Genomic DNA, 18,302 nt, shown 5'->3' with positions numbered 1-18,302 from the left:
TGATCCTTTGCTCGAAATGTTAAGTAGTGATTTATAATTGTCACTTATTAAATAATTTATTAAACTTTATATACATCATTTATACATAATTCAAAATTTATATTGTCAAAGTTAGATAGCTTGTTGATCACGTGTTGCATGATAAGAATCCCTTTCCTTATCTGGGAATTTGGTTGGTAAATTTGGACTGTGTAAATGACATTTTGCAGGAAATTTTATTCCTGCTACATTTACTTCATAATCTCCTGATAATATATATTCATTCGTCACCTCTTGTGAGCGTCCTTGTGAATCAAAGTTTTGAACAAATCCAAGACAAACCTAAATACAAATTTATTACTTATTTTTACAAAAAAAATGTTTATATTTTACAATTTCTCAAAATTTACGAAAATAATAATAATATATGAAATATTTACTAATATATAAATTTATTAATTAAACATAAATCTAATATAAATACAATATATCATCTAATATCTAATATGTATATAATAAAATTAAATTTATACCTGTTTTTTGAATGTAAATCCATAACCTGTAGTAGTTGTCATTCCACAATATTTTCCATTTCTAAAAATAGGTTCACTACCCCAACACCATGTATCCAATTCAGGATCGTGATCATTTAATAATAATTGTACATATTTTCGTTTTACACCTTCTTCGCGTTGTTTTAAAAGAGCATCTCTTCCAATAAAATTTATTCCTTTCTATTAAACATATAGCTTTGAAAAATTAATACAAAAATTTATAAATTTATTTACAAATTATATAAATTGTAAAGATACCTACATCAAGTTTTACTCTCCAAGTTCGTCCACATTCTAAAGGAGTGGTAAAGGTATCTAAATCTTGACCCCAAAATGCATAAAATTTTTCAACTCGTAAAGCTCGAGTTGCATAGTAACCAGCATGTTTTATTCCATATTTAGCGCCAGCATCTACTAATCTTGTATAAACATGTAATGCAAACTACAAATGCATGATATATGAATCAATATTAAATAAAATAAAAATTACAATTTAAAAAAGATATTTCTTAAAGCATGATATTTACTTCATTTGGAATATATAAGACATAGCCAAGCTCTCCAGTATGAGTTAAGTTCATTGTACGTATTCCATTAGCAAGACCAACATCTAATTCCTTTTAAAAAAATAAATAATATATTTAATAAAATTGAATATGAATTATTATTAAAATTATTATAAAATTAAATAATGATTACCTTAAATGTAAAAAATGGGAAATTTTTTGGATTTAGATCAGTATCTGTTAATTCTGATAATAATTGTCTAGTAGCAGGACCCATAATACAAATTGCTGTATATGCTGATGTTACATCAGATACTGCTACAGAACCATCTGCAGGTAAATGACGATTAATCCAATATTTACATCGAGTTTGTTGAATGGTAGGTGCAATCATCATATAACTTAAATATCAAAAAAATAATTATATACTATATATTTTATATATATATATATATATGATTAATTTGCATAACTTACTGATTGAAAGCAATTCGTGCTAAACTACAATCATTTTCATAGCCTCCACGATAATTTTGTACACCTGTATGAATAATACTTCCTATTGGAACATCTACATCATTTGAACATAAGTATTGTAAAAAATCTACTACTTCCATTCCATTTGACTAAAACAACATATAAATTAAAATATTATTATAATCTAATTAAAATTTATAATATAGATATATTAGTATATATATTAGTATATTTATATAGATATATTTTTTATATATTTATATCTATTTATAATAATGAATCATACCCATAAATCAATTTTAGTAAAAGAAGAATAATCACTTAATCCAATAAATTCACGGCATGCAGCATATTCATTTGAAACTGACTCAAACCATGGAGGTTTACTAAATGTATTTGTGTATGCTACTTTACATCTTTGAAATCCATCAATTGTCTCTAAATCTGTATAGCAAAGTAATCTGTATAATAAAATCCAGTTTCTTTTTTTATAATACAAATACATTAATAAATGTTACTAATGTTAATATTTAAAATGTTATATTCATAAATTATATTTTTTTTTACAAAACTTAATAAACCTACCATTATCATCATTTAATTGGAACCAAGATGGTCGCTCATATCCCATTACTTGGCCAAATATAGCTCCAGCTTCTCGAAGTTTTGGATAAATTGGAGACATTCTTAAATTTCTACCAGTTTTAAATTCATGATGCGGATATTGTAAAGCATAATGCATTCCAGGAACTTCTTTTACTCGATCACGTAAAAATTTACGATTATTATGAAGTCCCAAAAAGCGTGATACATCTAATTCATATACATCTAAAGATGTTGAACCATTAACTATTAATTCTGCAGTTGCTCGACCAACTCCACCAGCCGCTGATATACCCACCTAAGAAAATTTTGTTATTTATTTATGAATAAACTTTAATTTATTTTCACTTACTGTTTTCATACCAGCAGCAATATAATAATTGCGTATTTCTGGTGCTTCGCCAACTATCCATTTGCAATCTGGAGAAAATGCTTCAGGACCATTACATAATTTTTCTAAAATTGCATTTCCTAAACTTGGAATTCTATAAAGCATTTGTTCAAGTAAAATATGAAAATGGTCCCAATCTTCTGGTAAAAATCTTTCTTCTGTACTTTCTAAATTAAAATTTATTTTATATTTTTAAATTTATATAAAATGAATAATAAATAAAAATCTGTAACTAACCAGGTATTGTTCCATCTTCAAATGCTGGTTTTGCAACTGGTTCAAAACCACCAGCTAATAAACTTCCATTATTTTCACGAAAATAAATATATCCATCTAAATCTCTTATAACAGGTGTCATAGGATCTAAATCATTAATTGGTTTTGTATGCAAATAATAATGTTCTACAGGATGAAGAGGTACCTAGGTAAAGAAAAATATGTAGAATTTAAATTATTTATAATTATATTTCTTTCTTATTATAAAAAGAAAAAAAGGAAAAAATATTTAACCTTTACATATGGTTCACTTAATTTGCCTACATTACGTGCCCAAAATCCAGCACAATTAACAAAATGTTCACATTCAATAGTACCATGATTTGTTTCTACAGCTTCAATTCTATTATTTTGTGTAATAATTTTAGTAACTTTACAATTTTCAAATATTTTAACACCTGAAAAGAAATTAAATATATCTTGTAATTTAATCATAATATGAAAGTAAAGTGTAAATACCTTTTTTTCTTGCCTCTTCTATTAGTGTTAAACAAATTTTATATGGATCTCCTACACCATCTCCTGAAATCCATAATCCACCAACTAAATCATCTATTCGTAATAATGGACATATTTCTTGTATTTCTTTTGGTGTAATTAAATTACATTCAATATTGTAGGATCTAAAAATATTTATATAATATTATGGTTTATTATAATTAATTATCTATAATTATAATAATTATCTAGTAATTACAGTTATTAATTACTCACATAGATTGTGCTTTCATTCGTTTAAATACAGTCATACGATCTCTTGTACGTGCTAAAGAAAGACTACCACATTGTTTCCATCCTGTTGATAAACCTTTCTCTTCTAATTCTTTATATAATGCTATGCTGTCTTGGGCAAGTTTAACTTGTGCTAAACTTGGCTTAAAAGCTCCTACTAATCCTGAAGTATGCCATGTTGTTCCACCTCCTAATCTAAATTCAATAATATATAAACATAAATTTTCATATATTCATAAAATATAAAATATTTTAAATTAAAACATATTATAAAATTTACCTGCCACTTTCTATTATAACAGTTTGAGATCCTAATCCCATAAGTGAAAGATGATAAGCAACTGCACCACCCATAACACCACCTCCACATATAACAACTTTTGTTTCCTTAGGAAGATCAACATTTTCATTTGTTTCTATAGTAGATTTTGAACTACTATGTCTTATTCTTTTATTACAATTATAAAAAACAAAGTTATCCCATTTAGTTATAAATTTATTACAAAATAATTTCGAATGATACCACATTGTTATAGAATATATAAGTATAAATCTAATATTTCTTACTAATATACATATAAAAACGATATAAATTTTTATATAACATAAAATTTATAAATTATCACATTTTTACTAAGGTTAGATTGTTACAGAACGCAAGACAATTTACTGCGATATTGTCGCTTCATACTTATTTTAAAATATCATTAAAGACATTAAAGACAAAATTTAAAATCTTAGTTAGAATTTATATGTTTTCATAAATGTAATTCTTATTAATTTTATTTAATATACTTTAATTTAAAATATGATTAATTTATCAATTTATATTTTATATTTATTTAAGTTGCAATTTTAGTTTTATATAAAAATAAAAATATAAAAAAATTGAAAACTTAATAGTCAAAAATAATATGGGTAATTCAGAAAATCAAATTTATTTCATTCATAGTAATATTATTTCTATAAAATACAATATTTATTTATAAAAATATATTATAAAGATTATATAATAATTAATTTTTGATTAATTAAAATATGCTGTGTATTTATAAAAAAAAATAAAAATCATATTATTTTATTGAAAATAAATATTTTGTACAATATTGTACTAACAAAATACTTTTATAAAATACTTTATAAAAAGTATAAATAATATTATATTAATATATAAGAATACATATATTGTATATTTATATTGTTACATTGTTATTTTTATTAAAAATTAAAAATGGGTATTAATTATATAATATGCAATACATCAATTTTATTTTATATTGACATTATTAATTAATATTATAATATTATTATTATATTTTATTTTTAAAATATAAACTTTTATTATATATTATATATTATAAAGTATTTATTTTTGTTTAAAAACATACAATTTTTAAAATCATTGTAAAAAAAAAACAGTAGTGCACATCATTTCCAAAAGATATGTATTTTCAATAATATATTGTTGTTAATATATTGTATATATATTGTGTATATATATATATATATATATATATATATATATATATATAGAATATACATACATTAAATTAAGCTTTATAAATATAAGATATAAATTGTATAAGTTCAATACTTTTAACAATTTAAAAAAATAGATTTTTAATTATATTTGCTGTCAGTCATTAATACGTTAAGTAAAGAAATATTTAATATAACATTTATGTATCCAACAAAAATACCATAGTACTCAAAATATTTTCAATTAAGAAATAATTTATATATATGTTACATATGAAAATTTTGTAATGTAATAATTATAAACAAAATTATTAATAAATTTTATAATCATTTGTACATTTGATTCAATTATTTTATATTTTTTTAATGAAAAAGTTTATAAGCATTTCAGCAAAATTAATCTTTAGGAACTTTTTCATTTAATATATTTAAATCCATATTATTAGTGACTTCTTTTAAAAGTATTAAGTATCAAATATATTTGTAATATCATATGCAACTTTGCATTGTGCATTTACATATCAAACTTCTATATGAAAAATATTTAAGTTTGATTGTGTGTATTTAAAACTTTAAAAATATTTTTTAATAAAGATTAAAAATTGTTTTATATTATATATCAATATATAATGCAACTTTCAAATAGTTTTAAAACAAAATGCAATAAATACTATTGTATTACTTTATCTCCTGTAACGTCCCAAATAAGCTTTACAGTTAGGACAACTATGATGAACATCCATACATTCATCAATACAGCATGGAATCAAACAGCATCCAAGCCAGCATCTGTTGAAAATTACATGAAAAATAACATATAAGATATTTAATCAATATTAAATTAATGAATAAAAAAAATAGTTCTAAATACCCCATTAATGCAATTACTACACCAGATATATAAGCAATCATTCCAGGTTCTGTTTTCGTTGTAGTATCAATTTCTGCATGACAATGTGGACAAATTGTATGTGTTGATCCTGGTCCAAGTGGAACAATTGTTGTTACTATAGTTGGTCCACTTGTATCTATAACAAATTAATTTTTTAATGTATACAATTTATCTTTAATATATAAATGTAATTACATAAAATAAAAATGAGACATACAAGTTTCTGCAGATGTAAAAGGACTAGCAGGTGGAACACCACCCACTGTTTGTGAATAACCAGGTGGTGCATATGGAGGTGATTCATAAGGTGGTGGTGGTCCAGTATTATACATGGTATATTATTAGAATTATTAAGTATCTATCTATAATTAAATATAGATATATATAGTTATATAATATGTAAATGAGAAACAATAATGAAATTATTAATGTACATTTATAATCCTAAGTATTTTAATACAAGTATTTAAATAAATATATTTAAAAAATTTCATTACATTATAATAAAATAAAATTTCATTACATCATAAACAAAATAAATAAATTTTATACAATTTATTATTGATTCATTTAGAAATATTTTCATACAATCAATATGTCATTAATAATAAAACAATTTACCTTTTAAGATTATAAAAAAACATGTATATTTATACTATTAAAATCTATGTTACATTATAAAATATGACTATTCACTAAGAACAACAAAATAGTTATTATATTTTTAATATCAATTGATTAATTGCGAAATTTAATGTCATAATCACAACTGACACTCACACATTCTAATTTATTATGTTAAGCATAACAAATGACGATAATGTTTCATTAACTTTTATCTAAAAGTAGTATATTATAATTTTTCCTACCTTAATAAAAAAAATAGTAAGTTATTCACTAATTATTTAAACAGTATATGAGTAATATCTAAATATATAATCCATGTATACAATTTTAGTAGGTTTGAAGTATAAACACGAAAAAGGTAACAAATATTTTTATATTTATATATAGATGGCAGGTCACAAGTTTCATGAACATTTCATTGAAAATAATATTGATTATTCAAAAGTTAAATGTTTTAATTTGTGTTTTATTTAAATTACTTAAATAAATAATCAATAATTAAATATATAAATATATATAAATCAAAATATTTAAAAAAGAAGTAATAATTTATTTTATACATGTTATTTTATATATTACTTTCATTGGTTGAATGTAATATGAAAAGTAAATCACACTATATGCAACGCAATGTATTGCTTGCAATGTGGATAAGTCTTGAGAAATCAATATCATTTTATAACGCATATCTATGTGTATCTAAACCATAGATCAGAACGTGGTATTTAATCATATTTGACACAATAAACAATCATTCATTCAGTGTAAAGAACAGATGTTAGGTGATTTTGTGTATCATTAATTCTTCATTATCTATCTGTTTTAAATGAAAAATATTTCAAATTATCTAAAACATTAAAAAGGTTTAATTATTAAATATTATTAAATTTTATATCATTAATTATTCGATATTAAATTTCAAAATTTTTTTTATATTATATATTTATTGTTTATGATAAGATTTATATCTTATTTCATGTAATACAGTATTTTTCAATATTTTTTAACTTTTTTTTTAGTTTTTATAAAAATGAAGATATTGATCAGGTAATAATTTAATCTTCTATACTCGAATATTAATAAATATATTTCTATCAATTTTTTATTATTAACTAACAGAAATACTTTTTAATAAAGTTAAAAAATGGTATTAAGTCGAAATGATAAAAGAAAAAGAAAAGAAGGAGATTTGGTGGATCTTATGGATCCACTCTCAGAATCTCCAAAGAGGTAAATACTTAAATATTTTAATATAACTATTTTAGTATAAAAAATATATATATTTCATACAATTATAAATATTCATATAATAAAATAATTTATAAATAAAATATATTTCTAAAATATACTTTTCAATAATTTAAAAGAATTTTTATCTATTCATAATAATTATAAATTATTTTATTTATTATTATTTTTCATTTTTTATATATATTTTATTGTTATAGGACTAAAGTACATGCACAAAGAAAATTTGCACAAGGTGCAACAACAGTTTTTAATCCTTCACATACTCCTATTAAGGATAAAGAAAAAACTAAGCCAGCAATTATAACAGAATTAATAACTCATAAGCGACCAAATACAGAAGATTTTTTGACATTTTTGTGCTTTAGAGGTTTTTAATTAATTTTAATTAATCTTTTATTTTATATTTCATATTAATTATAATTTATATATATTTGTATATCATTTATATATTTATATATATAAATCATAATTAATATAATTAATAATAATAATTAATTCAAATTTTTGTATAGGAACATCAATTTTACCTCCAAGTTTAAATTTTTTTAATGTTGGTAATAAAAAAGAAAAATTGGATTCTAAGCCAATACGTACTATGATAGATAAAAATATAACTTCAACTAATATATCTGTTGAAAATCAAAAGCCAGAATCAAGTCAGAAAACTACTACTAAAGTAAAACCTGTTATTGCTGATAAAAAGAAAGTTCCAAATACAATAAAAAAAAATATTTCAACATTTAAAAGTACAACATCTACTGTACAAGCACTTAAAAAAAAATATCAAGAACAGCGTCTTGCTAAGCAAAGAATTAAAAACAAATTTAAAACATCATGTGTTATGAGAACAAGATCTTGTACAGAACGAACATTGTTAAAATCTGTAAATAAATTAGCACCCAGAAAATTTTTACCAAGAATTGAGACTAAAAGACTTGGTTTAAGAAGTAGTGTACTTGCAGATAAAACAAAAAAAGGTCCATCAAAAGTTAAATCTATATCACCTAAACCAAAGAAAAAAATTATAATGAAACAAAAAGATAGTGATACATCAAATTCAGATTCTACATCTGAAGAAGAAGGTCCTTCAGAAAAATCAGTACCACAGATAAAACGTACAATTCAAAAAACTGTTCAGAAGAATATATGTACAAGAAGTAAATCCGAAATGAGAAGAATTACACGTTCTCATAGTGGTACAATTTCTCCAAAAAATCTTTGTAGAAGACCAACAAGGAAAACTAAAGAAGCAGCTGCAGTATATATGGAAATTCTGGGTCGAAAACTTGTAAGTCCTGATTTAGAAAATGACGATAATGTTTCTATGGATAGTTTTCCAGAATTACCAAATACACGTAAAATTTCTCAGACAGAAAATGAAGTTAAAAGTAAAGTAAAACAATCTATTACAAAAACAACTAAAAATAAAGATAATAAAATTTCTTCTATCCATAATACATCAAATAAAAGATTAGATAAAACTAAAACAAATAAAATTGCTTTTAAAAGTAAAAGATTAATAAGAGTCCATAAATATTGTGAAGTTGATAGTGATGAAGAATCTATTAGTTCCAATGGAACTAATAATACAAGACCTGTTACTAGAAGAAGTTTAGGGAAATTAAATAAACCTATAAACCGATATCTTAGATCTTCTACTAAAAATGTGACTACAAGAATTGAAATTGAAGATAACATAAACATTAAACCAAAATCTCAAGTTCAAAATAATTTAAAATTTAATAAGGAAAAATTTGTAATGAAGCGTAAACGAGAACAAAATATGAATAAATCATTATCTGAAAAAATTAATGGAATAAAACAAAAAGAAATAAAAAATACTGTAATTGAAAGTACAGATTCTGATGAAGAAACATTAGGTATGTTACTCAATAAATTAAAAAGAAAAAAGAATGATAATATACAAAAAGATATTATTAATAAAAATAATGATCATAAAGGTGAAGATAAAATTGAACAACCTTTAAAAGAAAATTTGATCAAAACTGATCTTTCAAAAATATCAGATGATGAAGAATCTTTTCGAGGATTTACAAAAAAAGCAATATCCAAAGTATTAAATTCATGTCAAACACATGTTAATGTTAATCTTCTTGTCACAAAAAAAACGAATGACAAATTAGAAACAACTAAAATAGAAGATGAACAAACTTCAAATGTAACTAATAAACAAGAAAATAAGAAAGAATTGTCAAATAATGAACCTCTATTAAATACAAATTCTTCTCCAATGATACATGTAACAGATAATCAGCATCAAAAACTTGAAAAAGATAAATTGGAGTTGCCTGATTTAATATCTGATGAAATAAAATATAAAATAATGAAAAATGCCGAAAAAGAATGTCATCATAAAACAGAAATTTCTTCTATAGATATGTCTTTATCAACATTGCATATAAGAAAAGAAAAAGTAAATATGTCAACTGAACAAATTGAAAAATGGTTGAATGAAAGTTCACTTGCTAAAGAAGAAAGTAAATTAGAAATGGAAAATGTATCTACTTTCAAATATGATGCTTGTGAAAAAAAAACTGATATATCGCATTTATCGATTTCAACAAAAATTCAACATTTGGTAAGACCAGTTAATGTCACACTTTCTAAACTAACAGAAAAGGCTAATATAAAAGATCGTATAAATATATATAATAAATATACCCCTATTATAGCAGGAGAATTGCAATCTGATTTAAAACAACACAATGAGTTATCTAATATTAATATTAATAAACATAACACAAATTTTAAAGACATAAATAAAGGATTAAATATAAAATTGAATAAAGATTCATGTTCTGCAGAAGAAGGTGAAATTGCATTAAAATCTGATCATGTTTCAGTAGATAATTCAAATGAGAAAAAATTATTAACAGAAAAGAAAACTATATTTCAACCAAGGAAACCATTTTTACCAAAAGTTAAAGAACGTAAAACAGTAACTCCTAATGCAAATGCATTTTCCCCAGAAAATGAAAGTAGTGTTTATGCATTTGAAAGTGATACAGAAGTTCCCGTTAATACTCCTTTTAGACGTAAAATTCGAGAATCTAATAAATCAAACACGAGTTTTAATTTATCTGAAACTAACACAAGTAAATCTGAAAATAATACGAATAAATCTAAGAATAATACAAATAAATTTGATAATAATGCAAATAAATCTGAAAATAACATAAATAAATTTGATAATTCAAATAAATCCGAAAATATGATAAATAAATCTGAAAATGAAACAAATAAAAATATTGAAAAAGCAAGCAAAAATAATTGTGAACGAACATTTAAAGAAAATTCCAATAATTCTTCAAAAAATGAAAATGAAATAATAGAAATAAAAAATATATCAAATACTACTTTAAATGTAAATAAATTTGAATTACCAAAAAATTTTGCAACTTTAGCAAATATACAAGTTTTACCACTTGATAAATTAACAACAACTTGGAGTAATGTAAATTGTAGTACATCAATAGCAGTACAAGTAAATCTTGATGATAATGTACAAACACAAAAACAAGTAGCAGAAGGAGATGTAAATCAACAAAAAAGTACAGAAATATCTACTCAAACTGAGAGCAATAATGAAAATGATGATGAAAATGATGGTCAACTATTTTATATACCTTTACAAGCTGTTACAAGAAATGGACCAAATTTAATTCAAGGACAGCAATTAATTCAAGGTGTAGCTGTAAAACTTGGTACCGAAGGACCAAATGGTCCTAATCAAAAAGTTCTTTTAAGAGCAAAATTAGTTACCAAACCTCCATCTTCAATAGCACGTTGTCCTCCTATAGGTACAGTGCAACCTACAACTCGTAGCCCACCCAACTCTACTCTTATAACAACTGATCATTCTATACCATCTACTTCTTCAAATATTACATCTATTGTTAGTACATCTAATTCTGAATTTCAATCATCTTCTCTAAATAAAAATGAAAACATACTACAAACAACAAGTAGACAAACTATTGGAACTGCATTAAATATAGGAATTGAAAAATTACCAAAATCCCCAAAAACGTCGAGAGAAAGGAAAACTTCAATTGATTCAAATAAGAATGGAAAACGGTAATGTAATTTTAATATAAAGAAAATTGTAATTTAATTTTCTTTAAATTATAATATTAATAATAAATATTTTAATAATATTAATAAATATTATTCTTATATTTTTTATAATAAATATTATATTATATTATATTATATTATATTAATAACAATAAAAAAATTTTAGATGCCAAATTAAAACAAAACATAAAAATTTTGAAAATTATTCTCCAACTAATAATGTAACATTTCCAAATGCAAAAGATGAAAATAACGAAGCACGATTAGTTGAAGCTCCAACATTTCATCCAAGTGAAAAAGATTTTCAAGATCCTCTAGAATACATAGATAAAATAAGACCAATTGCAGAAAAATTTGGAATATGCAGAGTTGTACCACCACCTAATTTTAAAGTAAAATTTATTGAATATTAATGGTTAAATACATATATTGTATTTATAAATATATATATTATGAATATAATTTTTTTTTTCAGCCGGAATGCAAAGTATCAGATGATATGCGATTTACAGCTTATAACCAATATGTACATCGTATGCTACATAGATGGGGTCCTAATGTAAAAGAAATGATGGCTATAAAAAAATATTTAGCTACACAAAGCATAACATTAACTCATCCACCTTGGGTAGAGTTTTATATTTATAATCTTTTTTCATATTATTTTATTTTATTTTTTAACGTATTTAATACAATCCTATTCTTATAGATTGGTGGAATGGAAGTTGACTTGCCTCATTTATATCAAACAGTTCAAAGTTTAGGTGGATTAAAAGAAGTTATTGAAAAAAAGAAATGGCAAAAAGTAGCTGATGGAATGAAAATACCAAAATCTGCTCAAGATCGTGTAACTAAATTAGATGATATTTACTGCAAATATTTATTACCATATGATACATTATCCCCAGGTATTTGTATATAAAATTAAAAATAAAGTGCAAAAATCTATATAATTTTTTAAAGTTATTTATCAATAAAATAATATAATGTAAATAGAGGAACGAGGTAAATTATTTGATGAAGTTGAATCTGAATGGATAAAAAGAGAAAGTAAAGCTCTACAAAGGCAAAATGCACCAATAAGTGAAAATGATGAAGAAGAAGATGATGATAGTTCTGATGAAATTGAGGAATGTATTGTAAAAGTAAGAATTCTGAAATTATAAATATTTACATAATTTGCAATTCTTTTATGAAAAACGTAAATTAAAAATATTACAGGGTAGAAATATGCCGTTAAATGCGTTTTATCGTATTGCACGGAATACACAACGTATGTGGTTCGGTGAAAATCAACGGTCTGGAAATGAATCTGAAGGTGCTTCTGCTGATGAAGTTGAAAGTGCATTTTGGAAACATGTAGCAGAAAGAAAACGACATGTTTGTGTACATGCTGCAAGCATTGATTCAAGTGGACGTGGTTTTGGATTTTCAGTTGCTAAAAATAGTCCATTTGCAAGACATCCATGGAACCTTAAAGTACTTACCAATAATGCTGGATCAGTCTTAAGAGCTTTAGGTCCCATAATGGGTATGAAAATATTTTTTTAAGCTTCTAATTATCTTTTCTTTTTATAAACGCTTTAATTTTATTTATAGGTGTAACAGTACCAACACTTCATGTAGGTATGTTATTTAGCGCATGTTGTTGGTACCGTGATCCTCATGGTCTTCCTTGGATAGAATACCTACATACTGGTGCTAAAAAAATTTGGTATGGTATACCAGATGAACATAACAATAATTTTAGAGAGGCTCTTTCAAAAATGGTTCCACGATATTGTAAAAATAAAACTATATGGCTACCATCAGATACAGCAATGGTTCCTCCAGAATTATTGGTTAGTAATGGAGTATCATTATGCCAGACTGTGCAAGAACCAGGACAGTTTATAATTGTATTTCCTAAAGCATTTACATCAAGTATATGTACTGGTTATGTAGTGTCTGAAAGTGTTTATTTTGCACAACCATCTTGGTTAGAGACTGCTGAACAAGTATTTAAAGTATGTAAATAATATTTTTCTACTTTTTATATTATATATTTTATAATATATCAAAATAATTCTAAGTAATTATTGTAGGATATACAAGATAGTTGTGAACCTTCAATCTTTTCATTTGAAAGATTATTATTTAATATTATTAATGACTCTAGATCTCATATAGAAGTATTAAAACAGGTAAATATTAAAGTTAATAACTCTTACGTAAAAAATATATTAAATTATATTATATTAATATATTATATTTATAGATTTTACCAAGTGTAATTAAAATTCGTGAAAAAGAAATAAATTATCGTAAACAATTAGAATCAATAGGTCTCACAAATAAAGAAAGATTACCCTTGCCAGACAGTGGAAAAAGAAAAAAAGGAAAAAAAGTGAAAGAAGATGATGGTGATTTTGAATGTGAAACTTGTAGAGCTAATTTATTTGTTTCATTAGTTAATAATTCACAAGATGATAGTGTTTATTGTTTATTACATGCATTACAATTATTTAATAGAAAAAAGCAAATTTTAAAACATTTTACTCTAATGTATACATACAATGAGGTAAATATGTCTTTTTTTTTAATAATAATTTTTTCAATAATATTCAAGTAGTTTTTATAAATAATAATTTTATTTAAATATTTGTTTTTTAAATAGGAAGAATTAAATGATTTGATTCATAAACTAGAAGAGAGGATTGAAGCCAAATCTAAAAAGACTAATCAAATTAAACAAACAAAATAACAAATCTACAAAATAATTTATTAAATTATATAGATAAAAATTATTTATTAATCTATTTCAAAATAATTATAAGAGATTTTTTGCATATATCATATTTATTCTTTTTGTCATAATATAATTGTATATAAAAAATAAGTTTGTTTTAATGATTTTAAGATGGATCAATTTAAATATTTAAAAAATTAAATAATCTTATGCTCATATGATAAAATTCTTAATTTTCAAAATAAAAAAATTACTTATATTTAACAATGTAAATCATACTTCTAAGTATGATATTTAAATATATATTTTCATGTGTTTTATTCTCATATATTATAGCGATAAATATAAGATATGTGAATACATACAACCTATGTTTCAATAATTATAGAAAATTATAGAAATATAATCTTATTAAATATTTCTTACTTCTTAATAGATGAATTCTACAATACTTGTTATTTAAAAATTAAGAAATAACACAATATTTATGTATGCAAAATTTATTATTAATAGTTTAAAATTATAAAATAAAAATTATAATATTCTCAATATGAGAATATATATATTAAATAAATTTCTTTGACAAATTATATCATTCATATTATTATGCAAATCAACATCATAAAATCAAATAAATATTATATAACATAAAAAAAATTTTTTCTTTAATTTATAATTATTTTGTATTAAAAATATTTTATTAAAATCACATATATAAAAAATGATTTATGAATGTAACAAATTAATCAATCATATATATATATATATATATAATCATACATATACATGTTTATGTATATTACAAAAAAATAAAAAATAACAAAATTGTCTCTTTATAAAAATTATGACTAAAAAATTGTTAATTAAATCTAGAATTTTTTTTTCACTAGAATTAATTTCATAAAATATGCACAGTTTTCATTTAATTTCAATTTACTTTATCTATTATTATGCTATTTTTTTCTGGAAGTTTTACATGTTTACATATAAGATATATATCATAAATAAGATCAATTGAAAAAAATATTATTAATAGTAATATATAATTATGCTATTTTTTGGCAAGAAAGTAATAACACAGACTATAAGTAAATAATTAAATAGTTATAATATAAATTTTTTTAAAATTTTTAAATTTTGTTTACTATACACATATTTATATCATTTGCATTTTTAAAATTTTTGTTTGAATGAAAAATTTTTTTTTTATAAAATAACATAAAAAATATAAATTTAGTGGAAATAATTTTGCAGACATAAATCATATTCTTAAAAAAGAAACATTTATGATAATTATTAATTAATTAATAATTAAAGTCATATATATAAAATATTTATACGAGAAGTATATAATTAAACATGGAATGATTTTTTTAGAATAAATAAATCTTATTAATAATAATAATATTAAAGTTTAAATTTTACTGTTCCCTACGTTGCAATATATTAGATAATACTTGAGTAGAATTCTCACCATGTTTAAATGTATCATCTTCATCTGAACTAAATTCTGCATTTAAAAGATTTGTTAATGATGTTGATTTTTGAGTTAATAAAGGTAAATTTGTATCAATACCATCTTCATTTTTTAAATTGTTACTTGAAAGAGAATTTACTTGTAATTCCAAATTTTCAGCTATTTTGTTTCTATTTGATAATATTTTTTGGATAGTATGAATTATGATTCCACAAAGGCACATTAATAATCCTATAAAATTAAGACCGCTCATTTGATCACCTTTCCATTCCACAGCTAAGATCAAAATACATATTTCCTAAAAAATGAAAGATTTTTATATAAATTATTATCATATATAAGTAAATTACACACACACACGCGCGCGCACACACACACTGTGTATTTTTTAACTTACTTTAATTATGCCAGTAATTGAAAGTGTAAGACTAGAAGTATATGTAACAACTAAAAATTCCATAATTTCCATATGGAAAGCTATAATAGCACTTCCAAATATAGCAGTTACAGTCATTGCAATAGTATGAATATTGTTCCAATCAGTATTTTTAAAATTATTATACAAACGAGGTCCTAAAAATAATATTTTTTTCTTAAAGATAAATTAATATGATTTTTAAATACAATATAAAATAATTAAAAAAAAAATAGTTATGTGTATTGTGTAAATACCTTCAAACCACATCATTACTGGTACAATAGGTAATAACATCCACAATTGCATATAGTACATCATATCAATTGGATTTTTCATTCCAAATTTAGATTTTTGCATAATTAATTGTGTCATAGTCCATCGAATACCACTTGAAAATGATGCTAAGAGACAAATTACAAATCCGAAAATTTCAAATTGTGTTGATTTATAAGTAAACATAAATAAGCCTCCTGATATCATTACTACAATACATGATAATGACCAAGACTATAACAAAATTATTATATATGTATATTTTATATTTATAATATTCATATAAAAAATTATTGTAATTACCTTTTTCTCTAATCTCAAAAAAAGTGCAAATCCAAGAATAAAAATGATAGTAGTTGATTTTGTCATTGTATATCTAAATCATATATTTCATTAACATTATCATATTTTATCATATTTTTATCATATTCTTAATGTAAAATAATAAATACATACAATGACATAGTAATTAGTGAAATTGCCCAGTTTGATAAACCAACATCAAGACCACTAGCTATGCCAACTGGCATAACCATTCCTATTATGCTTTGTAAAGGAAGTTTTAATTGCTGTTGTTTCTTCCAACATGCTTTAATGCATCTTATTAAAGCAGATAACAAAAATTTTAATAATAAATGACATATTACCACAGTAAGTGGAAAATGAAATCCCTAAAAAATAATTACATATGCAAAATTAAATTAGATAATAAATTTTTATAAATTATAAAATTTTTCACTTACGTATGTATTATAAAGCCATTGTACATAAAATGTTAAACCTACAGATAAGATAAAATAACAAAAAATTAATATAATAGTTCGAAAAATTTTTTTCCAAAGAGATATCTCCTTTTTAGATATATTTGAAATTTCTTGGACTGGTTGAAGAAAATAATCTGATGTATCATCTGCATCTTTTGCAATTTGATATTTTATATGTGATCTTGTCATATTTTGAAATAAATATAATCTGTAAATATAAATTTTTACAATATTAAATATAATATTATAAATATTATCATACATTATTTTTAAAAATACAAAAATAAATTTGTTTACTACATAACATAAATATGTGAAATAAATAATTATTAAATAATTTTTTTAATTTACAAAATATTATTTTTATTTCTTCTTTTTATTTTTCTTAATTTAAATCAACATTTTTAAAATTTATAAAAATTTATAAATTATGAATATTATGCAATGTAGTAAAATATAATTAAATATTGTAATAAATATGTTAAACGTACCGTATTATAATTCTTTAAATACATAAAAAATAGTCATAAATTGTTATATGTTTAATATTAGACATCTGTTATCAAATTATATATTTAATAATAAAACTAATCATATACTAATGTAGACAAAATTTTTGCATTCATTATGCAAATTTATGCTGTATTCAAAATTACAACAAGAACACTTAAAAGAAAATAAAAATTAAAATACATATCGTTATCACTTACTTCGATGTGACATACGATATAAGCGTTAAGCCATGTATAAACATAACCTAAATATTATTATTGAAAA

The 18,302-nt window shown here is 22.4% G+C and overlaps 4 protein-coding genes across 10 annotated transcripts; 1 reads left to right on the top strand and 3 right to left on the bottom strand.

Moving 5' to 3' along the window:
* Window positions 1-30: 30 nt before the first annotated feature.
* Window positions 31-4,617, bottom strand: LOC100870862 (pyruvate dehydrogenase phosphatase regulatory subunit, mitochondrial). 2 transcript variants are annotated; one of them, XR_015292631.1, is made up of 14 exons: window positions 3,799-4,617; window positions 3,501-3,713; window positions 3,246-3,409; window positions 3,021-3,184; window positions 2,748-2,931; window positions 2,472-2,677; window positions 2,102-2,417; window positions 1,803-1,960; window positions 1,517-1,665; window positions 1,233-1,440; window positions 1,061-1,150; window positions 796-975; window positions 513-728; window positions 31-321 (listed from the first exon to the last, which is right to left on the bottom strand). XR_015292631.1 is itself a non-coding variant. In XM_003692915.4 (14 exons), the coding sequence occupies exons 1-14, from the start codon at window positions 4,044-4,046 to the stop codon at window positions 112-114; spliced, it is 2,691 nt and encodes an 896-aa protein (XP_003692963.2). In that variant the 5' UTR covers window positions 4,047-4,617; the 3' UTR covers window positions 31-111. The 2 variants fall into 2 exon arrangements, 1 of the variants encoding a protein (XP_003692963.2); XM_003692915.4 differs by having other exon boundaries at window positions 513-713.
* On the bottom strand, window positions 4,438-6,905 carry LOC100871416 (LITAF domain-containing protein). 3 transcript variants are annotated; one of them, XM_003692919.4, is made up of 4 exons: window positions 6,759-6,905; window positions 6,107-6,251; window positions 5,869-6,025; window positions 4,438-5,786 (listed from the first exon to the last, which is right to left on the bottom strand). In XM_003692919.4, exons 2-4 carry the CDS (start codon window positions 6,219-6,221, stop codon window positions 5,681-5,683), a joined length of 378 nt encoding a protein of 125 aa, XP_003692967.1. In that variant the 5' UTR covers window positions 6,222-6,251; window positions 6,759-6,905; the 3' UTR covers window positions 4,438-5,680. The 3 variants fall into 3 exon arrangements, with proteins under 3 accessions (XP_003692967.1, XP_086766507.1, XP_012340848.1); XM_086910381.1 differs by having other exon boundaries at window positions 6,670-6,780; XM_012485394.3 differs by having other exon boundaries at window positions 6,511-6,761.
* Window positions 6,906-7,215: 310 nt separating this feature from the next.
* Jarid2 (Jumonji, AT rich interactive domain 2) lies at window positions 7,216-15,183 on the top strand. 4 transcript variants are annotated; one of them, XM_086910374.1, is made up of 14 exons: window positions 7,216-7,298; window positions 7,536-7,563; window positions 7,654-7,746; window positions 7,965-8,134; window positions 8,280-11,865; window positions 12,032-12,257; window positions 12,341-12,493; window positions 12,575-12,773; window positions 12,862-13,010; window positions 13,087-13,396; window positions 13,465-13,871; window positions 13,950-14,048; window positions 14,123-14,425; window positions 14,522-15,183. In XM_086910374.1, exons 3-14 carry the CDS (start codon window positions 7,661-7,663, stop codon window positions 14,606-14,608), a joined length of 5,775 nt encoding a protein of 1,924 aa, XP_086766500.1. In that variant the 5' UTR covers window positions 7,216-7,298; window positions 7,536-7,563; window positions 7,654-7,660; the 3' UTR covers window positions 14,609-15,183. The 4 variants fall into 4 exon arrangements, with proteins under 4 accessions (XP_086766500.1, XP_086766499.1, XP_086766498.1 ...); XM_086910373.1 differs by having other exon boundaries at window positions 7,240-7,298; window positions 7,636-7,746; XM_086910372.1 differs by having other exon boundaries at window positions 7,240-7,379.
* On the bottom strand, window positions 14,685-18,274 carry LOC100871184 (solute carrier family 35 member H1). Its single transcript, XM_031915950.2, has 7 exons — window positions 18,017-18,274; window positions 17,505-17,733; window positions 17,218-17,432; window positions 17,065-17,137; window positions 16,743-16,995; window positions 16,468-16,643; window positions 14,685-16,368 (listed from the first exon to the last, which is right to left on the bottom strand). The coding sequence occupies exons 2-7, from the start codon at window positions 17,712-17,714 to the stop codon at window positions 16,015-16,017; spliced, it is 1,281 nt and encodes a 426-aa protein (XP_031771810.2). The 5' UTR covers window positions 17,715-17,733; window positions 18,017-18,274; the 3' UTR covers window positions 14,685-16,014.
* Window positions 18,275-18,302: the final 28 nt, after the last annotated feature.

The sequence above is a fragment of the Apis florea genome, unplaced genomic scaffold, assembly GCF_048593485.1.
Source record: "Apis florea isolate Af1SG1 unplaced genomic scaffold, ASM4859348v1 contig_3170_pilon, whole genome shotgun sequence".
NCBI classification, from domain to species: domain Eukaryota; kingdom Metazoa; phylum Arthropoda; class Insecta; order Hymenoptera; family Apidae; genus Apis; species Apis florea.
Note: the sequence above shows the minus strand (reverse complement) of the source record. Positions and strands in the feature narration are given on the sequence as shown.

Coding starts and splice junctions, on each gene's coding strand:
- LOC100870862 (XM_003692915.4), bottom strand. CDS start 4,046: ATGTGGTATCATTCGAAATTATTTTGTAATAAATTTATAACTAAATGG. Junction 1,666..1,802: donor TTACTAAAATTGATTTATGG/GTATGATTCATT, acceptor ATGTTGTTTTAG/TCAAATGGAATGGAAGTAGT. Junction 1,441..1,516: donor GCACGAATTGCTTTCAATCA/GTAAGTTATGCA, acceptor TTGATATTTAAG/TTATATGATGATTGCACCTA.
- LOC100871416 (XM_003692919.4), bottom strand. CDS start 6,221: ATGTATAATACTGGACCACCACCACCTTATGAATCACCTCCATATGCA. Junction 6,026..6,106: donor TTTTACATCTGCAGAAACTT/GTATGTCTCATT, acceptor AATTTGTTATAG/ATACAAGTGGACCAACTATA. Junction 5,787..5,868: donor GTAGTAATTGCATTAATGGG/GTATTTAGAACT, acceptor AATTTTCAACAG/ATGCTGGCTTGGATGCTGTT.
- Jarid2 (XM_086910374.1), top strand. CDS start 7,661: ATGGTATTAAGTCGAAATGATAAAAGAAAAAGAAAAGAAGGAGATTTG. Junction 7,747..7,964: donor CTCTCAGAATCTCCAAAGAG/GTAAATACTTAA, acceptor TTATTGTTATAG/GACTAAAGTACATGCACAAA. Junction 12,494..12,574: donor CATTAACTCATCCACCTTGG/GTAGAGTTTTAT, acceptor CTATTCTTATAG/ATTGGTGGAATGGAAGTTGA.
- LOC100871184 (XM_031915950.2), bottom strand. CDS start 17,714: ATGACAAGATCACATATAAAATATCAAATTGCAAAAGATGCAGATGAT. Junction 17,138..17,217: donor TCACTAATTACTATGTCATT/GTATGTATTTAT, acceptor TATATGATTTAG/ATATACAATGACAAAATCAA. Junction 16,644..16,742: donor AGTAATGATGTGGTTTGAAG/GTATTTACACAA, acceptor TATTATTTTTAG/GACCTCGTTTGTATAATAAT.